At 41.3% G+C, this 26,964-nt stretch overlaps 2 protein-coding genes across 4 annotated transcripts in view; one reads left to right on the forward strand and one right to left on the reverse strand.

The window, feature by feature from the left end:
• The window catches only part of LOC143295734 (cilia- and flagella-associated protein 61-like), a 105,674-nt gene that overhangs the window by 37,556 nt on the left and 41,154 nt on the right, over positions 1-26,964 (forward strand). The window contains exon 25 of the mRNA XM_076607354.1: positions 23,258-23,381. Coding sequence (XP_076463469.1) covers positions 23,258-23,381 — 124 coding nt within the window. The remainder of the gene's footprint in view (positions 1-23,257; positions 23,382-26,964) is intronic.
• Positions 2,451-26,964, reverse strand: part of LOC143295735 (adenosine receptor A2b-like) — a 32,013-nt gene continuing 7,499 nt past the window's right edge. The window contains exons 2-4 of one of the 3 annotated variants that reach the window (XM_076607355.1): positions 13,565-13,739; positions 9,447-9,612; positions 2,451-5,295 (exon numbers count right to left, since the gene is read on the reverse strand). In XM_076607355.1, the coding sequence (XP_076463470.1) occupies positions 2,544-4,187 (1,644 nt within the window). In that variant the 5' untranslated portion in view covers positions 4,188-5,295; positions 9,447-9,612; positions 13,565-13,739 and the 3' untranslated portion in view covers positions 2,451-2,543. The remainder of the gene's footprint in view (positions 5,296-9,446; positions 9,613-13,564; positions 13,740-26,964) is intronic. The other 2 variants (XM_076607356.1, XM_076607357.1) reach the window with 2 other exon arrangements.

Below are 26,964 nucleotides of genomic sequence, written 5' to 3' on the forward strand. Positions count from 1 at the left end.
GACATCTCGGAAAAAGAGGGATTTGAAAGCATGCTTCCTGGAGAGAACAACACGCATGCACACTCGCACGTACACACACACACACACACACACACACACACACACGCACACACACACATGACACATCAAGAAATACAAATCAGAGCCGAATATAACTTCGTGCAAAGCAACGCAACACAACATTGTGCAAAGTGCAGTGCATTCCACTTCAACAATGTTCGTTAGACCCACCGCTCTCACACACACACGGCACAAGAAATACAAAGCAAAAACGATGCTGTAAAACATGGTGCAATGCAATACAACGCAAAATCATCGAATGCAGCCCAGAACAGTACATTACTACACCTTAACAAGATCCCACCCATTCCCTTCCCCAACCTTCTTTCTAACCCAACTCACCATCAACAGTACTCACACGGAAAGAAATCAATCATTAAAATTCATAATGTGGTTCATCAAAACTTTCCCAACGGATATTCATGAACTTTGTGCCAAGATCCCGGAAAAGCAGAAAAGATGGCAGAAACACGAAGACTTTTAGTTAAAAACAACAACAAAACACACACACACACACACACACACACACACACACACACATATATATATATATATATATATATATATATATATATATATATTGTTAATTCTGTCAATACGCGTATTACAGGCACTGGTTAATTCTTTTACTACGCGAGTTAGGGGCACTTGTTAATTCTATCAGTTCGCGTGTTAGGGGCACTTGTTAATTCTGTCAGTACGCGTGTTAGGGGCACTTGTTAGTTCTGTCAGTACGCGTGTTAGGGGCACTTGTTAGTTCTGTCAGTACGCGTGTTAGGGGGCACTTGTTAATTCTCTTTGTACGGTTGGGCGCTTGTTGATTCTTCCTATACGCTTCAAGAGGCACTTGTTAGTTCTCTCGCTTCGCGTGTCTGCGGCACTTGTTGATTCTCTTTCTGTGCATGTTTGGGGCACATTTTGAAAAGTTATCGACAATTACCAATGTGTGCAACGGGACATTTAACACAATTGTTCCTCTTCGAAAAAGGAGGAATAGTGAAGAAATTCACTTTTGAGGTAGTGTAGTGCAAAGCGGGGGATAACATGGGGGTAGGGAGACAAGGGTGGTGAAGGAGAGTTACATTTGAAAACGGACTCGAAATAAATGTAGGAGAGAGGGAAGGCTCATTGCATCCAGTCAGCAATATTGTGTCTCACAGCTGTGTTTGTTTACCTTGTCCTATAACTGTAAAGAAGCGTTGATGGCTGTTGGCTGGGCGATACGATGTATAACTGATTGATTCGGAAAATATTACAGCACATTAAAAACGAGACCTTATAAGCATGACTTTGTTAATTTCGATTAATTAAGACTTATGCGGTTCCGTTCGTTCGCCTTCATCTGAGCACGCTAAACTGTCACTGCCATCTAAATGAGAATAGAATCGGGGCTAACAAGAGAAAGAGTTGTTCTGCAAACACACCCGTTGCTACTTTCGTTAAGGGAACGTTTATTGTCAATTCATTTACGTGACACCCACCCCCTTTTATTATAGTTTAAGAAAGAGAAAGATACATACTGAAATTCCCTATGGATGTTCTGTAAAAACAAGTGGTAGGTCAGAGTTTTTAAATGAGTCATTGTGGGCACACATTGCCCATCTACCTGCAACATCAAAATGCTTGGTGCGTTGTTAACTGAATTATTTACATATATACGAACTCAAGAGTTATCACAACATGATTAAACATGGTCCATTGATGTAATGCTAAAATCCTATCTATTAGCTGTTGAATTAATTCTGCGTTTATGTATAATGGTATATGAAATAGAGATAACTGTCATTAATTTTTAACTACCTCCCTCCCCTGTCCCTTTTCAAGATAGCTCATTCTGTTTAACTCTCTCCATACGAACGGCGAAAGAGACGACGTTAACAGCGTTTCACCCCAATTACCATCATCAAAATATTGCAAGCGGAAGGTTCTTATACTGAAAACGTGAATGTTGACAAAGAATACCACAATTCTGACGACGGAAGCTAAAAGTTGGGTCATTCAGACACCCACTGGACATCCGAGGGGTCTGTGTAGAGGAGAAGAGAGGACTGGCCGTACTGAGTGAGTTAAAACGTTAAACCAGGTCGTGTGTAATTTCTCCGTTTTCTGCGACCTCCGACGTACCGTTAAAAATCCCTTTCACAAATTGCTTATCAACCTCAGCGCTCATATAATACACATGACCACAAACGAGCTCGTTACTTATGTGTCCAGACTGAAATAGTTCCCAATCCCCATTTTCACGTCATCCCAGCCACCAACTCTCTCCCCATCCCTCAGCCCCGCCACGTCCAATCACCTTCACAACATTATATATATATATATATATATATATATAATATCCAACATTTCATTAAGGAATCTGGAGTCCTTACTCTCCCTGACGTTTTTTGTCTGAAAATTAATCAGTGTCATGTATCACAAAGACCTTGAGAAACTTCCTTCGTGTTCCGTGCCACCTGAAGTCACCAAGACAGATCCTGTTACAATCGTACGGACACAATCCGTGAAGACGTAGTGTTTTGTCTTTCCAGCTCTTCAGCTTCACCTTGCTGACAACTCTGAACCCCTTGCTTGGTGTTGTCAAAACACTGTGGTTGCCGGTCTGTAGGAGATACGTTGCCCGGTATCTGTGGCTTTTCGGGTGCTTTAGAAAGCCGGGAAAGTTCTGAGTCTGGTGGCTCCTCTGTCGGGAGCCCTTGGCTGTGGTGATGAGGAGACACTGAGGACTGCGTCACCCACATCTGAGTACGAGATCCATTCTGCGCAGAAGCTGGAGTTGGGGCGCAGTCCGCCACACTGGCCACCATGATAGGCCGTCTGATCTGGGGGTGGCCGTTTTGACGACTGATGGAGTTTCCAGAACTGAGTCTCTTCTGGTCATCCCCAGTCACTGGTGTCTCTGCCGTAGTCTCACTTTGTCTTGCAGAACCACTGTCAGAGGTCGGATGGTTCGATAAATCATGCCCATTCTCTACTTCGGCTATATTCATTTCCCCAGCGGAGAAGGCTTGGTTGAGAACTCCAGAGGCACTGTTATATGACACCAGGGGCTCTGCAAAGCTTCCTAATTGTCCTGAAGTACTTGGGAGAACGTTTATTCTGTCATATGTGCTCCAAGAGTCGGGATTCACACCTTGCATAAAGTCTTTATAGGGATTGGGGTTTCGACTTGCTGTTGATGCCCAAAACTTACTATCGTCTTCCAAATCTGTGTGATAGCATTGCTGGCAGCGACCACAAAGCAGCAGTTTCAACATAGCCTTCTTGAACTTGCTGTTGCTGAAGGCATACAGAAAGGGGTTGATGAAGGAGTTGGCATGACTGAGCACAATGGCTACTAGATGCCACTGCAGTGAAGCTTGGTTCTCTGGAGCGAAAAGCGTCACGCAATTCATGATGTGGATAGGCAGCCAGCAGACTGCGAACAGCACAATGACGTAGGCCAGTCCCTTGGCGCCACGCACTTCCCTCTGTTGCTTGCGCACGTCCTGCCGCTCATCCCGGGAAAACACAGTGAGCTGAGCCACTGCCCGCTGTTGCTTCCGTACGATGTGGAAAATGTACAGGTAAACGACCAGCATGAAACCCAGTGGCGGGAGCGTGACCCCAAAGAAGATCATGTAAACCATGTACTTCATGTCGATAACTTTGGTAAAAGAGCAGTCTTCAAAGCCGTCGGACCCCAGGTTCCAACCCATGGTAGGAACGAGGCCCAGAAGTATAGCCACCACCCAGGTGATGGCTACCACCATCAGGGCCCGTCTCACTGACATCAACCGGTAGTAGCGGAAAGGGTCGCTGATGGCCAGATAGCGCTCCAACGCCACAGCCAGCATGCTGAGGATGGATATGTTGGTGATGAGCACCACCACCGTGTTTAACAGCACACAACCGTGAAAGTCCCTGGGCAGCCCCAGGTATGGGAGGATGACGGCAGGGGGCAGGACGACTCCTACTAGTACGTCCGCTGCAGCCAGGCTGCCAATGAAACAGTTGGTGATGGTGCGGAGGGCGCGGGTCTTGGCGATGGCCAGCAGCACCAAGGCGTTGCCCAGCATGGACAGCACGCCCGTCACACACTCCGCCACCACGTAGAGGTAGTCCTGGGCAGTCCAGGCACTCATCCTGCTTCGGGCAGTTCTGGCTGAGGAAAGCGTGTGTCGGCACAGTTTGTAGTCCAGTTCCCTTGCGTAGACACTCACAGACACAATTAGTTTATTATAAGTTCTGTGCACAAGCTGTATACACCGTCCCCTTGATCATGTCTGAACTGATGGACTCACGTTTTGCGCCGCCAGCACATCTAAACGTACCCTCTTGGAGTTGTGGAAACGTCACTCTGCCGTACACAAAACAGACCTTATCTCTCTGATCTGTGTTGGTGTATGACACTGCATAACCACACGTGGGAACGGCTTTCATACTGACTGAGGTACTGACACACTAAACACTTTCTGGCAGACCCCCACAAGCACAGGCCTTTTCATCCCGTTCTGAAATGTCCGTTGTTTTTTCTGTGTACCCGCTAACAACCAAGGATATCTGTTTGATCCTGAGTTTGCTACGACTGTGTGAATGGGTTGACAGTGGCTGTTACCCGTTTTTCCTATACATTTTGCCGAGTATTTTCTGCGAATGCCACGTAGGATGGCCAGTTCCTCCACACTGATGTGCGGTCCTGCAGTCCTGCATAGTAACTGAACGTCTGTTTGCATTCCTTGCTCTTTAACGTGCACAAATAAAACTTTGATGAAGCTGCAGTTATTCTTCCCACATAATATCCTCGAAAATGTTTCGTGGACCAATTAGTTTCCTTTTCTTGTCCCGCTTGTTCTTCGTCCAACGCATTTACTCTGACAGATTGTACATATGTTTTGGAGTAACTGTACCAATAGCCTGCTGTGACTGAACTGGGTTCTGTTCCTGTGAGCGTTATAAATCATGGTTCTTTCTTTGTGATTTTTATGCACACAATCTGACCCCCAGTTAAATGCTTTCATGTTGTTGTTGTTTTTGTTGTTATTGTTTTTATTCTATTCATTTCAAACTGTGGTTCTCACTTGTATTTGGTATGTGCAGCTTGGGTCTGTCGTCTTTGTTGGAATCGTTTCCTTTCTCCACAAGCGGCAACGGGTGATGAAAGCAGGGATTGGTTATTATTTTCACCAATGGTAGCCTTGTTGTGTTGTTGCATTCTATTGAAGACTTTCAGTGGCTGGCCCTTTGTGTTGTCTGAAAACGACAGTAACAAAAAGTGAGAACAATGCAAATAACAGCAGGCGGTTTGAAAGAGAGGGAAGGGAACTGGGGACACACACACACACACACAGAGGGAGATAGAGAGAGAGCAGTTGGGGGGCGGGGGTTGGGGGTGGGGGTAGGATGATAGAGACACAAACTGATAAGAGAGGGACGGGGTAAAGGAGAAAGAGAGAGTTGATATTACGAACAACGAGGGTAATAGGATTTATTTGGTTATTTGTTCATTCATTCACTCATTCCTGTTCGTTCGAGAGGTGGGGTGGAGTGATATCATAACATGAATATGACGACAAACGATTTTATTGGTTGGTTTTCTTGATTGATTGGTTTTCTCTGACAAGATTGTATATCATGCGCACGAATGCACACACACACACGCGCGCGCGCGCGCGCGTAGACGCGCTCATACGCAGCACACTCAATCAGAGGGAGAGAAACAGATGAGGAAATGGAGAGGGACGGGCTCCTTGCTCGAGCTTAATTCAGCCAACCTCTCGAAGATGATAACATCAAAAACATTACCACTTATCCAGATGAATCAGTGTCTCAGGTCCTTAATTTGCACCCCCCCCCCCCCCTCTTCCACCCCTCCGAGCCCCCCTCCTTTCCCCCGCCCCGTTACCAACTTGAAACTGAAAGCAGAGACTGCAGAATGACCTGATACAACAATGCAATTCGAAATCGAAGATTTTTGAGGGAAAAGGAATAAGCACTTATTGGCATGTCTAGCCTCAGAAAAGGAGATCTATAGATTACTCTATGGAATACAAGAAACAAAATGAGGAAAAAAGTACACACATACACACTGCATGGCAAAACAACGATACAATAACACAAAAAAGAACAAATTAAATTGCATATGAATACAATACCCTCCACAAAAACATAGTACGGACACGCGTGAATGAGATAGAGAGAGAAGAAATGAAGGAAAGGAGAGATAGCAGAGAAAGAGAGATGAGAGACCGGGGGGGGGGGGGGTAGGAGAGAAAGGGGAGGAGGCGGTACACACACACACACACACAGTCATGACAAAATCGGTTTGAAAGGATGAGACATTGGGAGGAGAGAGCTTCTTTTGACCAGTACGTATGAACTAATCTTACATTGTTTACCTACGAGAGAGACAGAGACAGACATGGAGAAAGACAGATACAGTGAGAGATGCAGAGGAGGAGAGATAGGAGACCGATAAATTGTTAGGATCGTGGACAACTGAAAAGATCCACAGAGAGAGAGAGAGAGAGGTCAAACTAAGTAGGACGCTAAACATTATAAATGGAAAGAAAATGAGGCTTTTGATGTTAGGGGGCACGTTTTATAGAGATGACATCACAAACAACATAACGGCTGAAAAGAGAATGGCGCCTTCTTCAAGTGGTTCTGTCGATCACTTTCCAGCCGGATCCAGGGCCAGTTATGTGTGTCTCCATGACTGTCGGTCAGTGCAAGCGAGCACGGGGTTGAACTTCGAATTTACACCAGTAGCTGGATAGCTGGCAAGTACAGTTTGGGTGGGGTGTTTTTTTGGGTTAGTAATGCAGATTCGAAGACATGGTTCGCTTTCCGTATTGACATAAAATTAGTAAATAGATAAGCGAATAGACATAATATTCTAAAAACCGCAGGAGTTACCTACCGCCCATCTTAATGTGTCAACGAGTCTAATATGTCAGCGTTGCCATGGAAAAAACAACAACAACAACCTTCCTTCCCCTTTCCTCTCTTTCTCTCCCCCCGACCTCCTGCCCCAGTTTCCCCACAGATCTACCATTATAATGTCCCCCTCTCTCTCCTCTCATCACCATGTCACAGTAAAATTGTTGCACTCTCCGTCTTCCCCATCCATCACTGTGAGTATTGTGAGTGACTATCTCCCCCTCCTCCCTCGTCCCTTTTATTATCAGAGGGTTATGAAACTCGTGGTCCCCGGTTTTTCCAGCCAGGGATCGAAGATGTTTAAATATGTCGTCCAAAGAAAATGCCCGTCCCTTGACTACTAAGCCAGATCATGATTCTTTTCTATCATTCACCTGATAAGCGTCACACCACTTCTCCTTTCCCCACTCATTCCCTTCATCACAATCCTTATCCACCCTGTGCCCACCCCTCCCCCACCTCATCTTATGGCATCGACCGTTTGTATCTGGCACGTGCTCCGTTGATCTGTTTCTGTACAGACTCTCCCTTTTTTTGCCTGTCTGTATCTGTCTGTCTGTCCCTTTCTCTCTGTCTCCCGAGAGTAATTCTTGTGGGATGTGGGTCGTGGACCTTCTAAATAATTAATAGATGACAATATCTATCAGCTCACACACACACACAGACACGCAGAGAGAGAGAGAGAGAGAGAGAGAGAGCTTCATGCAGACGCGTCAGTGACTTCTTTCGATAAGGAAACGTGTTTTATCCTTTGATTTACGCTTTTTCCCATTTATTTTCGATAATGAAAATAAATTAATCGATAGATTATTACAACAACAATCCCCAAAGAAAGAACAGCAACATTAAAATCCCCCACCAAGGTTCTGTATAACAAAATCTAGTTCACATTCTTTGGATGAGCACGAACATTGTCCGCCTGCATGCAACTTCATAATTGGCCCGTGCGTTGAGAACTGATTGATTTTCTTACACAACCGCATATTTATCTTAATATGATTAATCATAGTTCATTAATAAAACAGTAAAATCCCATTCATTAGGTAAGGAGTATATTCTGCGTTTATATATAAAAGAAGGTAGAGATGACTGTCAATAACTTTTTAACTCCCCTCCCTCCCATGTTCCCACCTTGATTCTCGCTCACTCTATCTGAAATATGAAACCAGATTACGTCTAAGTTCCATGCATACGTTCAGTTTATACGCCCAGTGATGTTCTATTAAACTCGTATTAATGAACTGCTGAGCAGTCTTTGTGTGATATGATATACTTGACCACAAACACACTCATTACTTACGTTCACTGATGCAAACCATGTGCGAATTGGAATCGTTTCCCAAACCCATTCCCTCGCCATCTCTCAACCTCCACTCCCACAACCCGTCTCCGTCCAATCAATCTCCACAATATTGCTTCTTTTAAAAAAATTTTTATTAACAATGTCCAGTATTTTCTTAAGGAACCCTGAGTTCTTCCTCTCCCTGACGTTTATTGTCTGAAAATTAGCACCATGTATTACAAGGACTCGGAAAAAGTTCCTTCGTGTTTCGTGCCACCTGAAGTCCCTGAAGAGATCCTTTTACAATCGTACAGACACAAATCGAGAAGACGTAGTATTTTGGGTAGCAAGCGTGTGTTGTACAGAGGACCTTGATTTATCGCCTCATCCAAATGACTAGAAGCCCCGTTTGATTTTCCAGTCCAGTTTGGGAAGAAGACCCTCACGAACACTGTGCTGGCAGATGAGCGTCTTAACCATTCTGTCACCATCCTCATGTCTATCGGTGTATCTTTGCGAATGTGGCAGTATTTGCTTTCTGCATGGCATTGTGACATTTTCCCTTACGTGGTTAATAATTCATTTTCAGAAAGATGGCAGTCAATGGTGTGTCTTCAATACTCGTCATTTTTGTGGCAGATATGTGGGTGTGAGTGTGTGTGTGTGTGTGAATGTGTGAGTTTGCCATGACAGTGTGAACGCGTGGGCAGTGGTTGGTACCTGTTTTCCAATGCACTTTACAGAGTATTTTCTGCGAATGCCACGTGGGATGGCCAGTTCGTCCACACTGACGTACTGTCTTGCGTAACTGATCGCCTGTTTGCTTTCGGTGCTCTTCAGCGTGCAGACATAAAACTTCGATGAAGTTGCAGTTATTCTTCTCACACACTCTCATCGAACCTGTTTGGTGTACGAAGTAATTTCCGTTTCTTGTCTTGCCTATTCTTTCTCCAACTCATTTGCTGTGAGGGCTTCAGCTTGTGTTTTAGAGTGAGTGTGACTAACTGGGTTCTTTTCCTTTTGAACGGATAAATCCTTGGTCTTTTAAGTTTTGGAAACACATGATCTCATCCCCTGGTAAAAGGTCTCATCTCCTGGTAAAATGTTTTTGCGTTGTTGTTGTTTTTATTGACTTATTTATTTATGTTGGATTATATTCATTTTGAACTTTGTTGCTTACTTGTGTTTGGTTTATGCTGCTGTCTGTGTCTTTGTAGGACTTCGCTTCTTCTTTCCAGATGTGGCAACGGTCGATGAAAGCAGGGACTGACATTTCTTTTGGTCATTGGTGGGCTTATGCTTTTGTGATGTTTTATGGCCCTTCAGTGGCTCGCCTTGCGTGATGCCTGAAAACGGCAGCAACAATAAGTGAGAATAATGCAAATAAAAGCAGAAGGTTTGAGAGAGAGAGAGAGAGAGAGAGTCAATAACGAGCATAATATTATGATCTATTTGGTTTTATTTTCTTTGTTCATTCATTCATTTCCATTCGAGAGAGGTAGGGAATGGAGGAATATCATAGCATGATCACATACATACAAACACAAACACACTGCGAATGCACACACTGAGAGAGAGAGAGAGAGAGAGAGAGAGATGATGATGTTTTACTGAAGAAACACATAAAGTTCATTTCAATGGGGAGTTGGGGAATAGGTCATTCAGCGTTAAAAAAGAAAACAAAAGAAATCACTTTCAAGTAGACAGGACATTGTCATGAAGCGTAGCAAAGGACAATTCACAATAACAACACGAGTATCAGAATAGAATGCTGAGATGCAACTTGGAAGCCAACTTCAGCGTGTACGCTCTGAGCGCAATAGAAAAACTCTACACAGAAAGCGAGAAAGCTTTGACACGGTCTCGTCGTCATCAGCTCCCATCAGTGCAGGCAAATTATGATTCTTGGACTCAACCAGAAAGAACTTGTTGCATAAAGCTGACATCAGCTCCCATCAGTGCAGGCAAATTATGATTCTTGGACTCAACCAGAAAGAACTTGTTGCATAAAGCTACATAAGCTCCCATCACTGCAGGCAAATTATGATTCTTGGACTCAACCAGAAAGAACTTATTGCATAAAGCTGACATCAGCTCCCATCACTGCAGGCAAATTATGATTCTTGGACTCAACCAGAAAAAGCTACATAAGCTGAACAAACAAAACATGGTTTTCATCTTCGATTTCAAGCTTACACGTTGGGCATAGTATCTGCTGAGGGGATAAATCTGCTCGGTACCGAAACCTATGAGAGTTAATGGGTGAAAAGCCAAATCTGAATTGAGCATATGATTCACTCAAAGCACGTGACATTAAATAGGCCTTGTGAGGGAGTTGCTCTGGTGACATAGTGATCAAACGAAGCCAGTATTTAACAAACCTCACTGCTGAGGTTATATACAAAGGGTATCTACCCGAATCTCCACGGATCACCTTGTTAGGAGTTTGCTAGCCAACACGTAACAATCTCTTACATGCAAATAAGTGTACCTTTTCCAGACAACTATGCTGTTGAAATCCCCATATTTCGGCACCATACATCAATATTGGCAAAGTCTGACAGTCAAAAATCATAAAAAAGACATTGACTGGCACATCACCCAGTCTGAAAAGATATCTTAAGATAACGTGCCGTCCTAATCTTAGCTTTAGCGGCTAGCTCACTGGTCGCTTGAGCAATTGAAAGTCTGGTGGTGAAAATCAGCCCTAAATATTGAGAGAGAGAGAGAGAGAGAGAGTTTCCTTGTTCGCACCTTATTCCTTTTTCTGTTAACTTCTCGAAGATAGTAATGTCAAAAACATTGCCACTTGTCCGGGCCTATCACTGTCTCAGTTCCAGTTTGCCTCCCGCTCCTTACTTGAAGCTGAAAGCAGAGAGCGCAGACTGCACCACACAGATTGGCGATCGATTGAAAAAAAAAAAAAAAAAAAAAAAAAAAGAGAGAGAGAGAGAGAAAAGATCCAAGAGGAGATTGGAAGGAGGAAAGGTAGAAGGGTATCAGGGAAGATACCGAATGAGATTTCATTGGTTGGGTTAAGCGGAAGTATCGACGGAATCGCTTTGAGAATGTCTGTCTCTTTTCTCATTTCTGATGCGCGTTCAAGTGCATGTTTGTGTGTTGTTGTTGTTCATCAGTTTAACGCCTTTTCAACAAACAAAAAACAAAAGGAAAGAAAGAAAAACAGCATATTAGACAAATGTACGTGCATGCGTGTGTTTTGTGTATGTACTTTGTGTGTGTGTGTGTGTGTGTGTGTGTGTGTGTGTGTGCTTGTGAGCAGGTGTGCGTGTGTATGATTCCTGTGTCTGTCTCTCGCTCACTGGCCCACTGAGCGTTTTCCTAAAACGGATTGGAAATGTAGATAGCCGCAAACTGTTTTTTTTTTTTCTTGTATTTGATCTTAACTTTTGCACGTTCTCCTGGCCGAAATACCATTCCATCTACCCGCCCTTTCCACGTCCCTGTCCCCCTGAAAATTTATTTATTATGGCCATCACCATCATTACTCATAGTGTTGTTAGTTTATCATTATTCATAGTTTTGTTAGTTAATAAACTTAACTAAGTTATTATCAAGTTATTTTTCTGTTTCTAATTATATTTAGTATTCTATTCATTTTTATATTTATTCATGTATTTAATTTCATTTCCCTCATAGCCTGACTAAGCGCGTTGGGTTACGCTGCTGGTCAGGCATCAGCTTAGCAGATGTGGTGTAGTGTATATGGATTTGTCCGAACGTTGTGAGGCCTCCTTAAACAACTGAACTGAAAAAAAGTATGAAGTGGGTATACTGATACTATCGTATTTAGCTCTAACGGCTCTGAACTTTTAAAAAAAAAAAGAAGAAAAAAAGGCAAGATTGAAATATAGATATATGATGGGCCGACTGATGAGCAGACGGGAAAACAGATATTTTAAAAATGGCATATGGACAAGCAGAAATCTAGACGTTTATCACAGTTGTTCATCGTGCTGATATAGTTACACATTTGAATGAAAACCGCCTTCAGATTATAGCTGCCTTTCACAAACCTAGTTGAGCTTGTGAACAAAGAACAACCCCAAACAAACTTTACAATTCTAATTAAAATGAGTAAAATAACAAATTTATTCTCTTCCATTTGAACTTTTTTTTTCTTTTTCATTTTTTACCTGCCTGGGATTTTGACATGTATTTGGTATTTATTTCCTTAACAAGAAGTTGTTATTGTCATTTGCATTACACTTTTCTGTATGCATATTAATAACATTGTTTGATAATGTCTTAGTTTGTTATGAATCCTTTGTGGCAGTGGTTGTGATTATGATTGGTCAACCTTTTTTTTTCAAAGATAAAAAAGAGTTATACCAATGCCCTCATCTTTTTTCTTAATATACTTGCAATATAAACTCATGATAATTATTGTGGAAAAAAAGGTGAAGAAGCGACACCAAATGGGTGATCTCATTTCTCAGTGTCATAATTACACTGGGGTGAGATTAACGTGGAGATGAAAACAATAATAATTGCACACAGAATTAGGCTTTCGATGTTCGAAGACCTGTTGTAAGATGACGTCACAGGAACAATGTGATGGCGGAAAAGAGAGTGGCGCCCTCCGGATTCGTTCTGTCGATGTCTTTCCGGTCGGATCTCGGGCCAGTTGTATGTCTATATGTTTGTGGGTCAGTGCGTGCGAGCACGGAATTCTATTTCGAATTTATGCCTGCAGCTGTTCAGTTAGTAATCTGTTGTGAGATGGATGGGATTTCTTGTAGATTTGTACGAGCGAAGAGCAGAATTTGTCCCGCAGTAATGGATTTGATGGTCCGTATCCCGCATTTCCATGAAAGAAAGAAATGTGAATCAATGAATAGACGGAGTATTTTAAAAAAACGCCAGACTTACAGCATAATTATCATAATGTTTCAATGAGTCTAGCGTGTCGACGTCGTCATAAAGATAGATACACCCTCCCCTCTCCTTTGTTTCTCCATCACGTGTCTCCCCTCATCATTTCATCACGGTATAAAATGGGAGCTCTCTTTAGCCCATTCATCACTGTAAAAATTGTGAGCGACTATACCCCCCCCCCCCCACCCCGCGTCCCTTTATCATCAGAGGGTAACTAAAATTTGTGGCCCCTGGTTTTTCCGGCCAGTGATTGATGTTGTCTAAACACATAAAAAAAATGTGAAAAAAAAAGGTTGGTCGTGAATGCTGTGACACCAGGTCATGATTTTCTATCCATCACCTGACCAGATTTACGCCACTCAGCCCCCACCCCCACACCCCCGTCACCACAATCCTTACCTCTCTCCCCATCCGCGCGTCCCTCCTCGCCACTCTCCTCTTCACCATGACATCGACAGATTGTATTTGGTAGTTGCTCCGTTCACCTGTTTCCAGACTATCTCTCTTCTTCTTCTTCTCCTTTCTGCCTCTGCCTCCCTAGAGCAATACTTGTTGTGGGTTGGACGTCAACCGTCTAAATAATAAACAGATGACAAAATCTGTCAGCACACACACACACACACACACACACACACACAAATGCACTCGTAGTCTTACATACACACACGCACACACATGCAGGCGGTGGTGGAGAGAGAGAGATACAGACAGACAGACAGGAGCCGTTTTGCCTGAAGGCAAGTTGCCTTTGGTATGGTAGGGACCCGCGGGTACGGTTTACCTTGAACTACTGGAAGGTTAGATTATTTTCGTTATTAATGATAATGAATATTTGGACGCCATATCACCGGAGAGCCCAGAGCGGTTACAAATACAATCACACATAAAATAAATTGATGCAGATACACTTCATAACATTTATTTGCTTATACGCATCACAAAATAAACAGGTCACACACAGACACACACACACACAAAAATAAACAGGTCACACACACACACACACACCACACACAAACACACCCACACACACTCCAGGCATTCAAACAAATACAGCCCCATTCCTCTCTCCACCAACCAACAATCGCAGAGAGACACTTAGGGCGGATAATCTAATCATAACTGTGGAAATAGTGATTTTTAGAGCTGATTTGAATGAGGACATAGACTGAGCGTGTCGGACAGAATAAGGAAGTTTGTTTCAGACGACAGGTCCAATGAAAGAGAAAGCACGATCCCCATGATTGGTATGCGAAAAATGCGAGTGTCACAGGAGGAACGCAGAGACCGAGACGGAATATAGATCTGGAAGAGTTCCTGGAGATAAGGAGCAGAATCAGAGATAACACTGAAACAAATAGTGGCAATCTTGTATTGTATTCTGAAACAGGCAGCCAGTGCAGTTCTGCAAGGAGGGGAGAGATGTGGTCACGTTTGCGTGCCTTGAAGACAAGGAGGGCAGCACAATTCGTCACTTTTTGAATTTTTTTCAACGTACTTCTGGGGGAGATCAGCTGACAGAGAATTGCAGTGATCTAACTGTGAGAGAACAAGGGATATAACCAGGGTGTTTGTTGCATCAACAGTCAAAAATGGTCTGATAGAAGCTATTCTGCAGATTTCAAGGTAGGCAGCTCGGCAAAGTTTTGAAACCTGATCTTTCATTGAAAGCTTACTGTCAACGACAACGCCAAGATTATCAGCTTTGCTAGAAAAGGGGTATTTCTGTGCCCTTCAAGAGGCAGAGATGACGAAGTTCTGATGGTGGAAGAGTCAATAAGAATTACTTCAGTTTTATCCTCATTCAACTGTACCTTGTTTGTCTTAAAGACACGCTAAGTACACTCAGGCATCTTGCCGATAACCTATATTTAAAAATCCCGGGGATTCCCTTCAGCACTTGCTCTTTTACTTCTCACCACACCACAGTTCCTTCCTTCACATATTGTGAGAAAAAAAATGTCCCCCAACCCCACCCCTGAATCACTTCCCAGCTACATACGTTATTCATGTGGAATGTAATGACGTCTACCAGTTTCAATACGTCATGTTTGACTGCCAAGTGAACAAGGATAACATCTAACTATCAAGGGCCGTATTCAAACCAGTCTCTCTGCAAAACACCTGTTTTCCTTCAACAAAACCGTAGCAACAAAAGGATTCGCTATGTTTACCTCTGCTTCGTGGGCAGTCATCCTTGGCAGATTGTATGGGTAAATTGCCTTCGGGTTTGTAGACCCGCGGGCAGACTCTTGTGTTCCTGAATACAGGATATGCTTACCCTCGGGCAGTTCGCCTTGCCTCACGCAGATTACCCGCAGGTACACATTTACCCGCAAGCACGATGGTCTCTTAGAATACGGCCCCAGACAGACACAGACAAACAGGCGGACAATGACAACGTGACAGAGGGAGGGCTTGCTTGATGTATTTGGCAACATAGCGAATGTAAAAGAACATATTTAATGCACCGTATCTCATTGGGTTCACATATATATAACGAGCTTTCATGAACAGTTTATTGTCGGCATCATAACTGTAGATAAGCAAAACTCCACAGGAGTGCTCAAAGAGACATTTCACAGTAACATCAACAGAGCATCGAAAAACATGGCAAAGATCCATACATTTTCAATTTGCTTACCACTTTATATTTTTCTTCACAAACAATGGCAGTTAGTCTGTCGAAAACAACAGGAAACACACTGAAGAAACCAAAGAAAAAAAAAAAAAAAAGAACTTGTCCTCCACTGTCTGCACTATGACGTCAAACATACACATAAAGTCTGCCGACGACTATTGCTGCATGATGGCTTAGCTCCCGTGCTTGCGCTATCAAATATGACGTACACAGCTATGACGACAGAGGCAAAATCTGCGTCACACATCCCCAGTGATTCCATTGTTTGATTATGGTGATGATGGTGATGAGTCGGTAGAAAGTATTTATTATCATCATTGCACATTAAACTCCACAACTTCAGATATGTTTTGGAGACGACAACTCATTCATCAACCAGAGGGGACTGACACTGTGAAGAGGCGAACAGGAAGATTTTCATTATCATCATTATTGACTTATTTGTGTATACAATGTGAGCCTATGCAATAATTCACTGCTTGCGCGCGCGCGTGTCAGTGGTAAACTTTAACATTGTCATTTTTCTCTGGAAATACTTTGCCTACCAAATTTGGCTGAACATAGTGGCGAAAAATCTTAACACTCATACCAATAATTGGTTGGAAGTCTTTCGGATTAAGCTGCATTTCCGGATCATTATCGGTTTATTTCGTTGAGGATCCCGATCCCAAAAATGACAATTGATGTTTGGGTTTGAAGACGGAATGACCTCATTTTTTCATGATAGCAGTTAAAAGAAATATAAATTCTGGACAGAACACACACACTGACACTTAACATGGACGTGTTTACTGATATGAAGTAACCAGAATGGACATAGAAGAGAAATTGACTGGACCGGGTTGTAGTTTCTGTAACTGAGCCTGTCGAACACGGATCTCCGCAAATCTGGAGAAAGTGGCTACATGTTGCTGTGTGCCTGAGGCGGTGGCAACCACTTCTTTACCGCGGACTTTAAAGAATTTCTGAAATAATCGAGATATACAAAAATAACATGATTCAAACGGTGTTATTATCGCGGATACCGAAATTGTTTTATTAAATCATGATTAAATATTATTTTTTAAAAACTTTATTGGGAGACACGCTTTAGTGGTGAGGAAGTCTACTTACTCTCGGTCCAAATAGGTTTGGTTCAAACCTGCTACGTGTAAGAGTGAGAGAGTCTACGTGTAATGGCAGCGTCTGTCAGAACTGATTCAGAGGAAAAAAATTATAATCATGTAGCCGTGTACCGAGTGGTTTTATTATAATATAATATTCTTTATTACAAAAGAAATAATTATTAATGATTTAGTCAATTAAAGGATAGACAAGAATCCCTGTGCACAGGCCATGAACATATAGAGGCCAGTCACAAAAGTGTTTTTCTGTTATTTTATTTACAGTAGTTATGAGAACATAAGAAGGGAAGAAGATGAGATAAAACAGTGCACTGATAAGGACACAATCAAACACATGTCATTAAGCACATGTCAGGAATTCAAATGAATAGTAAAGCACATGTATACATATTAGATGCAAAGACTACAACTCGGTTTGAGATAAGCAACAACATAAGATAATGTATATGTGTGAAGACCAAACACTGACATCAAATTACATTTCTAATGCATTTAAATAGTGCAGTAAAAGTGATTGAAGGTAAGCTGATTTAGTGAAAGTACACTGACAGTATAGATTAGGTAAAGCTTATACTGTGTCAAAGTGACTCAAATGAATCAGTTATCATGTAGAACTATACTGGAGTAAGTCGTACAGGAGAGAGCATGATAACTAAAATACAGTTAACAGACTGATATATATCAGATGGTTTTTACCAATAACTGATATTAATCCAACACTATCTTGTAATCACCAGAACAGACTACTACACACATCTTAGAGTACTGAGAATCAGTGAAACGCTGTAGCAGTACAACTGATATCAGCATGTAAAATAATACATTGGCTCTGATATAATACTGGTAAACTGGGAGACCAGATAGTCAGCGCTCAATACAAAAGATTGGAAGAACCACCATGGCTTAACCATATAGTGGTGAATGAACCTACATAAGTTATCCGTTGCACCAAAGCCAGATGTCAGCATAGCTAAGCTTGTGCTCAACGTTTAAATCTCCTCCGCCAAAGTGGGATAAGGAACCTAACCTTCACCAGTGGCAGCAAATGAGAAAGGATGTGTCATAAAAGAACATTCTCGAACAAACTATCAGTGTCCAGAGACGTCACTGACTGTGACGTTAAGAAGAATTAAATGGAATACTGCTACAAGCATATGACGATATGCCGATAATTTAGATCAGTCATAGCCGAACTGTGACTACATGTCAAAGCAATAACAGAACAAAGCAATAACTGAACAAAGCAATATCAACATACTCATATGAAGACAAGTACTGTGTCAAAGAAAAAGAAAGAAAAAAAAACCCAAGAGAGACCTTGTTAGGCCACGCTGCCACATGACGTCAAAGACGGTCTGCGTCATTTGCTACCACGTCGTCCGACGAACGCCGCTAGCACTTACGATGACGTACAATATATGACGAGAGAGGATAGACAAAGTCTGCATCACACAAAGCCCCAGTGAATCCATTATTTGACGATATAATGATTATGGTGGTGGGTCTGTGGACATTATTATCATTATTATCATTATTGTTTCTTTTTTCCTTTTTTTATATTATTATTATTATTGTGCAGGTCATAAATTGGACATTCACACACACACACACACACACACACACAGCTTCAGGGAAGTATGTGGAGAGGAATAGCTCTGGCCGTTAATTTGATCGTTAAGCTCGTTCGACCATATTTCACGTGGACTTCGTTTCTTTGTGCGGGTTGTCCATTATTGAAGCGCTCAGTGTGTGTCAAGTCAAGATTTTATTTCATGATGGCAAATTGAATAAGCAACAATTGCATTTTTTACATCAAGCCATCAATAAAAAAAAAAAAAAAAATTAAAAAAGGGGAAAAAAAATATATAGGGGAGGGTGTGTGTGTGTGTGTGGGGGGGGGGGGGGGGGGGGGAGAAGAAACAAGCAGATGAAGAGCAACAATAACAACAATATATATATATATATATATATATATATATATACAAGAATATTGTGATAAAGAAATACACAATTGCATTTCCATTTCACACACACACACACACACACACACACACACACACACCACTGAACACAAATTCTCGGACACAATTACACCATGCCCATCCCACCCACATGCACATGTTCCCTCATATAGTGCAAGATCCTTGCCAACACAAGCATATACAAAACATTTCACAAGTAATAATAGGAATATTAGACTAACAGATCAAGATTTGTATTACTGTTAATTATTTTCAATGAGGTGATTCTCCAGATTTTTCTTAAACACGTTTTTATTCACGATACTTTTCAGAGTGAGTGGGAGATTATTCCATAAATTTTCACCAGAATACAGAAAACTGGATTTGTAGAGGTTTTTTCTTGGTCTGGGTTTGCAGAGCATATGGTTGTGTCTGTGTTCATTAGTTTTAAAAGTGTCTGCAATCTTTTTTTTGAGCATTACCATACATAACATTATGCATGCAAACAGCTTTGTTGAAGTACAGCCTGTTGTGAAAAGATAATATATTAAGTTGTTTATAGTCCACTGGGGTTAGGGAATTCGGTTTTAACAATACTATTTTCAGTGCTCTTTTATACACACGGTCCATAAACTTAAAGTTTGAGAGGCTATTGCTGTCCCATAAAGTTGACGCACAACCGATTACTGGCAGAATATGTGCACAGAAGAAGAGCTTTCTTGAATGGACATTAAGGATCTTTTTGATTTTAGCTAGTTGAAGTATTCTATTTGAGAGACGTTTACTTAAGTACTTCGTATGATCAGTCCAAGATAGATCTTTATCAATAATGACAACCAGAATTTTATGTGAATCTAACTCTTCAATTTTATTGACGCTTACGAATAGTGCTTTGAAGTTATGTTTCAATTTTTTGTCTTTTGTCGTGCACATACATACATGCACTTCGTTTTCTGGGCATTAAGGACATGTGATTCAAGTGTGTCCAGTCATTAAGTTTCAGAATATCATCTTGGAGTTCATTAGTTAGTTTACTGGCGTCTGAATTGCTTGAATGTAAGGAATGTGTCATTTGCAAACATTTCACATTTACATTTCATATAACAAGTCATAACATAAGTGGAGAATAAAATTGGCCCCAAGATGGATTCCTGTCGTACTCCATGTTAAATAGATGTAAAATTTGAGGTTTGATTATTTACTGTTATTAACTGTTTCTATCAGAAAGAAAAGATTGTATAAGGTGAATATACTCTGGTGGTAATTTATAAGCTTCTAATTTACGTAGCAACAAGGAGTGATTGATTACATCAACATCTTTTTTCAGAATCTATGAAAAGGAGACCTGTGATTTTATTTCATTTATGTTATGTAGGAAACTGTCAGTGAGTTGTATGAGGACTGTATGACAAGAATGATTTTTACGGAAACCAGACTGGTCTTCATGGATTAGGTCGTTGTCAAAGAGATAAGAATATAAACATTTTCGTAAATGTTTTTCAGTGGGTTTAGACAGAGCAGACAAGACAGAAATTGGTTTATAGTTAAATGGATCAGAAGAATCACCTGGTTTGTACAGTGGAATGACTCTAGCCTGCTTGAATTTAGAAGGAAAATATTTCTTATCGATACACAAATTATAAAGAGATGTCAGAGTATATACAATAACAGGGGAAGAAAGCTTTAATATCTGTCCATCTAACCCTTCCAAATCTCATGTGCTAGATTGTTTTAGTTGTGATAGGCTTTGACATATATCCAAGACAGTCATTGGTTGAAAACTAAATGGAACATGAATTTTCTTTGAGTCAATATACTGTTTTAGAATACAGAGGTCATTTTCACTGGTCCTATCGCTTGGTATAATTTTTTCAGCAATGATTGCAAAATGATTATTTAACTGATCTGCTGTTACATCAGTGATGCTTTGTTGTCTTTTTCCCATATGTTTATTATTCAGCTTGTTGATGGTTGTCCAAATTAGACGAGAATCTTTTGTATTGACTAACATTTTCTGAAAATAATTATATTTCGATTTACGTTTCATGGCGTTTATTTTATTTCTTTGTTTCTTATATTGTTCATTTGATCCATACATCTTCAAATAACCTCTATGATGTATTTCAGTGTCAATTTCTTTTGTTATCCATGGTGGTTTTGTTTCTTGTCTAACTCTTTTCCTAATAAATGATGCATGTTTGTTATATACAGAAGATAATGTATTTATCCAAAATTCGACAGCTTCATCAGGATCTCTTAACTGATATACATAATCTAAAGATGAGTTTGCTAAATCCGAGAGAAAATCATCATCTTCAAAGTTCTTAAAACTCCTATATAATGTAGTTTTATGTCCAACCTTTGGAATTTTAACACGATTCTTAAACCAGGTGAGACAGACTAGGAAATAATCACTACTACCACAAGGTGGAACACATACCTCTCCAGTGTGTTGTTTTGTGGTTGTGTAAATGTGATCTATTAAGGTATTTGTGTTTTCAGTAATGCACGTTGGTCTGTCAATTAATTGTTCTAAGCCATGCATAGAGTAATTATGATGCCACTTTGGTTTTGGTTTAAGCAAATCTATATTGAAATCATCTAGAATATTTCATAATTTAACATTATCACCTCATCCATTACAGAACTAAATCTATCCTCCCATTCTACATTTTCTGATGGATTTCTATATACAAACCCCACCATAAGAGTATTATTACCATTAATCTTAATATCTACCCAAACTGATTCTACGTCATAAACCTCAAGACTGTTTAATCTCTTACATCTTAATGTGGAAGCAAAATACGAAAGTAAACCAGTAGTTTTGGGCTTAGTGGGATCTGAGCGGATAATTTGGTACCCTGGCATGTGCATAGCAGCATCTGTTATGTTGGAAGAGAGTCGGGATTCAGCAAAACAGAATATATGAAACTGATTTCCAGTGTTATGAAAAATGGTTGCGATATCGTCCTTCTTGTTTGTTGCATTGTTTATGTTTAAATAACATATGCCGAGTCCTTGCCTGGTTGGCCACAAGTCAGAAGTAAACGACATGGTTAAATTATTTGGGAATATAAAGATTATAGAGCAGTTTTAACTCAGTTTAAAATAAGAGACCTTTGAGGAAAAAAAAAACCCAAACAAACAACAAACAACAATATTATCCTAGCTGACCGAGTTGACAGATTATATAGATACAAACTGACAATGTATTCGCAAACAATTTCAAACAATTTTTTTGCAGATAATCACACGCAAATTGCATAAGCTTCATAGCTCAGTAACAAGCTATTTCAGATTACCCGATGAAGTATGATTTAAACACAATTCCGCACAATCACAATTATGCACAAAATGTCAATCTAAATTTACAATGAAGTAATGTGGACTCAGAGAAAAGAGTCCAAAATCAAAAGGAAAATCGATAATTCAAAAGTATGGAAACTATGTTAAACAAAATACCGATTTTAACAATCGAAATTATAGACAAAATGAGCAATTTATGTCATCAGTAATACAATATATATGTATGTGAATACAAAAGGGTAAGTTGAATGGGACGAGGACTCGATTGCGCTTGATATGGAATTCAGGAAAGCAGTCTGTAGGAACAACAAACTGAAGCACCACTACTATGCAGAAAGAAGAAGGGTAAGAAGATGAGGAAGAAGAAAGAAAGCAAGAATAGAAAGAAGATTACAACAGTTATGTGGAACGGCGTGATATTGGTACGAATCAGACAGTCCACTTGTATATTACATGCTACGAGCAAAAGTAAACAAAGTTTAATCCACATATATATATATATATATATATATATATATATATATATATATATATATGTGTGTGTGTGTGTGTGTGTGTGTGTGTCCGGGGATTGAAGTGAGAGGGTGAAAGCTGGGAGAAACAGGGGAGGGTAAGAGATCACTGACCTCAGAGAGAGGGGGGAGAGAGGTGATTAGGGAGGATGTAGCGTTGACCAGAGAGGGGAGGGAGGGGCACAGAGAGAGAGAGTGAGGGGGGGGGGGAGGGAGAGAGAGAGACAGAGAGAGAGAGAGAGATGGACATACACTCACAAGCATAATTCAGTTCAATTCAGAATACTTTATTGTCTGCTTCAAACAAAACAGAAAATTTTCTTGTGACATAAAAATGAAAACGAATCTAAACCTAACAACACCACACCATCAAGACAACCACGTTAATATGGTGCAGTGTCAAGTAAATGTGACACAGTAACTACGCGTTGGGGGTAGCAACGCATTCGTTCGGATTTTTTTTCCTTCTTCTTTTTCATCTTATTTTCCCCATTGAAACTCAATTCTTCATGTACTGATGTGTCTGTCCATGTTTTTTTTTTCAGCTGGCTACAGAGATGCTGCGTCTTTTCGACCCCACCCTGGATCCCCAGCCTGCGCCAGCCTCCGAAACCCTCAACCTGATCCCCATCTACCGCAGCCCTCGGATAGTAGAAGCTCTGCTGCCCGGTGAGTACAATGGAGTGAGTTGGGGTTTGGCCATAGATGTCGTAAGGAGAGGACGCGCGTCTCTGTTCGGTTAACCCCAGTGCAAAGAAACTGACGAATTTTGGTCCATGCACAGTGCCCGTTTTTCTTTCTGAGTTTTCTTATATGCTGCTGGGAGAAGACGCACATCTGTTTTACATTTTCCATTGCTCGTCTTAGTGAGTGCCTGTGTTTTATTCACAGATGTTGGAGGGAGAGAATGCGGATCGCATCTCTTTTCTTTTCCCAGAGCTTGTGTTTGTGAGTGCATGGTTTGTTGATGGATATTACAGTTTAGGATGATTATTTTCTCAGCATTATCAGTTGTTAGTCTCGTTTTTGTAGAAATCGCTTTGGGAATCGCTTTAATGAACGGTCAATTGTTGTTTCCTTTGTTTTTTTGTTTTTTGGGGTTTTTTTTCACCTTTTTTTTTCTTTTGTTCTACAAAGTCAGCGTTATTTGGGATAGTTGAAAAGGAGCCGGGGGAGGGGTGTGTGGGTTATTTTTTTTCCAGATAAAAAGAATGTTCTTTTTTTTGTCAGTAATCTTGTCTTTCTTACTTTCTTTCCTTCTTTCTTTCTGTCTTTTTCTTTTCTTTCTTCTCAACCATTCACCTGTTTTGCACAGCATTGTGGCTTAACCGCCTTGTTCCTTTGCTTTTAGCATGCAGCATGAGGCTTTTTTTTCTTTTTTTTTTTTTTTTTTTTTTTTTTTACCCCAGCGCGGTTGGATGATGCTAGTTACGGGCACAACGGCACTTACCGTCAATCCCAACCCCTTTTATTTTTCCCACCGGCCAGACTCGTAACAATTGATGGAGGTCAAATGCTGGGTGTAACTGCTTGTCATTTGTTGCTCCCCCAGCGTTTTTCGGCTGTATGGGACTTTTGGGGGTTAATGGTGGTGGTTGTTGTGAGGGGAGTGTTGAGAGGTGGGGGAAGAGAGAGAGAGAGAGAGAGAGTGAGTGAGTGAGTGTGTGTTCACGCATGTATGGGTGTGGGTGTTTAGTTTCCGTATGTTTATGCGTCCGTCTCTTCAGCGTCTAATTGTCTCTTCTTCTCTCTCCCTTCATCTCTGTGTGTGTGTGTGTGTGTGTGTGTGTGTATCCTTCAATTTCTATCTCTCTTTTCTCTTTTTCTCTCTGTTCCCCACCCCACCAGCCCCCGGTCTCTCTTTCCATTCCTACCGCCCCCAACCCCCTTGTGTGTATGTGTGTGTGTGTGTGTGTCCCCACATGGAAACACTTGAGCAGACTGCTCGATTCTTTAATTCACTGCACTTCCCCCTTCTGTGTGTCTGCCCAACTCACCCCCCCCCCCCCCCCCCCCCCCCCGCCCCCCTTTCTTTCTCTGTCAGTCTGTTTCTCTCTGTGTCTGACTGTGCTGTGTCTCATTCTCATTAACCAACTCTCTCTCTCCCCCTCCTCTCTCTCTCTCTCTCTCTCTCTCTCTTCTTTACTCATAGAATCTTCTGCATCGCCCCGATTTTATCCTCCCTTCCTCGTAGTTTTTCATGCCGACCTGGGCTTGTTAGTCACCCATTGATTGGGTGACCTTATACCAATCGTAAACCTTCTTCACGTCGTCAACTGGCTTGGAAAGGGAGACCACAAAAATGTCAAGAGGTATTTACGGGCATCGCCGTTTGCCTTATGCACAGTGTGGGGCGAGGGTGTTGTGTGTGTCGGTGGTTCGTTGTGTTAGTATTGGGGAAAAAAATGTGGGGGTGGCGGGGGCTCCGAGGCAGAAAAGGTTAAGCGTTGGACTTCTGATCACTCCCGAAAGCGGTGTATGGCTGCCTACATGGAGGGGTAAAAACGGTCATAACGTATAACACGTAAAAGCCCACTTGTGTACATACGAGTGAACGTGGGAGTTGCAGCCCACGAACGAAGAAGAAGAAGACTTCTGATCCAGTATTCACTAGTGACCAAGGCATTCGAGGCCGCGTTTCGGCATGGTGTGTCTTTGGGAAAGGCACTTTACCACCTGACCGCGGCCAGATTCATGGCGTTTGACGGCTGTTGAATAATAAGTTTTATAGTACCCCCATGAGCGAGCAACAATAACAACAGCAAAGTAGATAGGAAGCAACAGCAATGGAGGGGAATGAGAAAAAGTCAAAGTATAAAAAAAGAAAGAAAAAAATTTTGATTGTCAGGCCTCTGGCCCATAACAACAGGAGTTACAGCAAAATGTAGCATGCAATATGTGCTGATTTACATATCATTCAGGCATTTTTTTCTTCAGATTAAGTGCTGTATAGATATACATCGACAATTTCAAGATTGCTTCAGTATTTTCACTAGCTAAGATAGCAGGGAGTCTGGGCAATGATGGGCTTCTGAAGTATTGAACGGTATTAATTCATGTCTCAGTGTCGAAAATTTCTGCCATGCAAAAAGAAAATGTATTTCATTTTCAATTTGTATTGCAGTGAAAAGGACAATAACCATCATCATTATTCACATTTGGCTTGTACTGTAAATAACTAGGTTTAATTAGAGACATACCCATTCCAAACTTAGCAAGGCAATTCCGGCCGAAAGTAAACATTCCTGAGCTGGTATAAATAAACTTTAGGAGTTATAGTCTCGTTGAAGATTGCATACATTTGAAAGAAATCGTGACCTTCGAGTGCAGCATGTCATTCTTGACTGGAAGAATCAATTAGACTTTGTTTAAATTCCCAAAGAAATATTTTAGCATTCTGATTTTTTTTTTTTTTTTTTTTTTTGGGGGGGGGGGGGATCAGGAAGTCAAGACTTTTACTGTATATGGGTAAGGGAAGGAAGAGTAACTGATCATGACAATCACTGACTGGAACGTGTACAAATAAATAACCTTACATATAATCACTCTCGTATTGCTGACAGTGCTCGTATTACGGAATTCTACCAAGAGTTTCCATAACCTTCACTGCATACAAAGAATACAAACATGGCCAGCTTTCTCAATCGCGTAATGTTATCAGTTCAGAGCTAGAGAGAGAAAGAGATAAAGACAGAGACAACAACATAGAGAGGTAAAGAGACAGAAAGGGAGCGCGAGCGTGAGAGAACGAAAACTTGACTGAAGAAGAATCGTGAGGAGGGATGTGTGTGTGGGTGTGTGTGTGTTGTTTGTTTAAGATTAGCTTTGCTGTGTGTAATAGTGTTCAGCTTGCTGCAAAAAGTTCTTGTTTTGCGTCTGTGTACACACCTTTTTCCTGTTGGTGGTGATCTGTGCAGTGCTGTATGCTCACAAACATAGTCTAATACTCATCCACGGAATGTTGTGTGTGTGTGTGTGTGTGTGTGTTTGGGAAAGCGAGAGAGAGCGGCTGAATAGGCGACACGCGAACGACGGGTAGGCGAAAAAAGAAAAGAAAGAAAAAAAAAGAACAGGACAAAGAATAAAACACTCAAGAGGCCAGAGAGGGTGGCGGCACGATCAAAGAGTAGGCGAATCGGGAACATAGGCGAATCTGGCCTGCTCCTGGAAGACCACATTCCAACATTGGACAGGCCTGAAACTGATCGACGCCTTCAGAGAGAGAGAGAGAGAGAGAGAGAGAGAGAGAGAG

Source organism: Babylonia areolata, chromosome 21 (assembly GCF_041734735.1).
Source record: "Babylonia areolata isolate BAREFJ2019XMU chromosome 21, ASM4173473v1, whole genome shotgun sequence".
Lineage (NCBI taxonomy): Eukaryota > Metazoa > Mollusca > Gastropoda > Neogastropoda > Buccinidae > Babylonia > Babylonia areolata.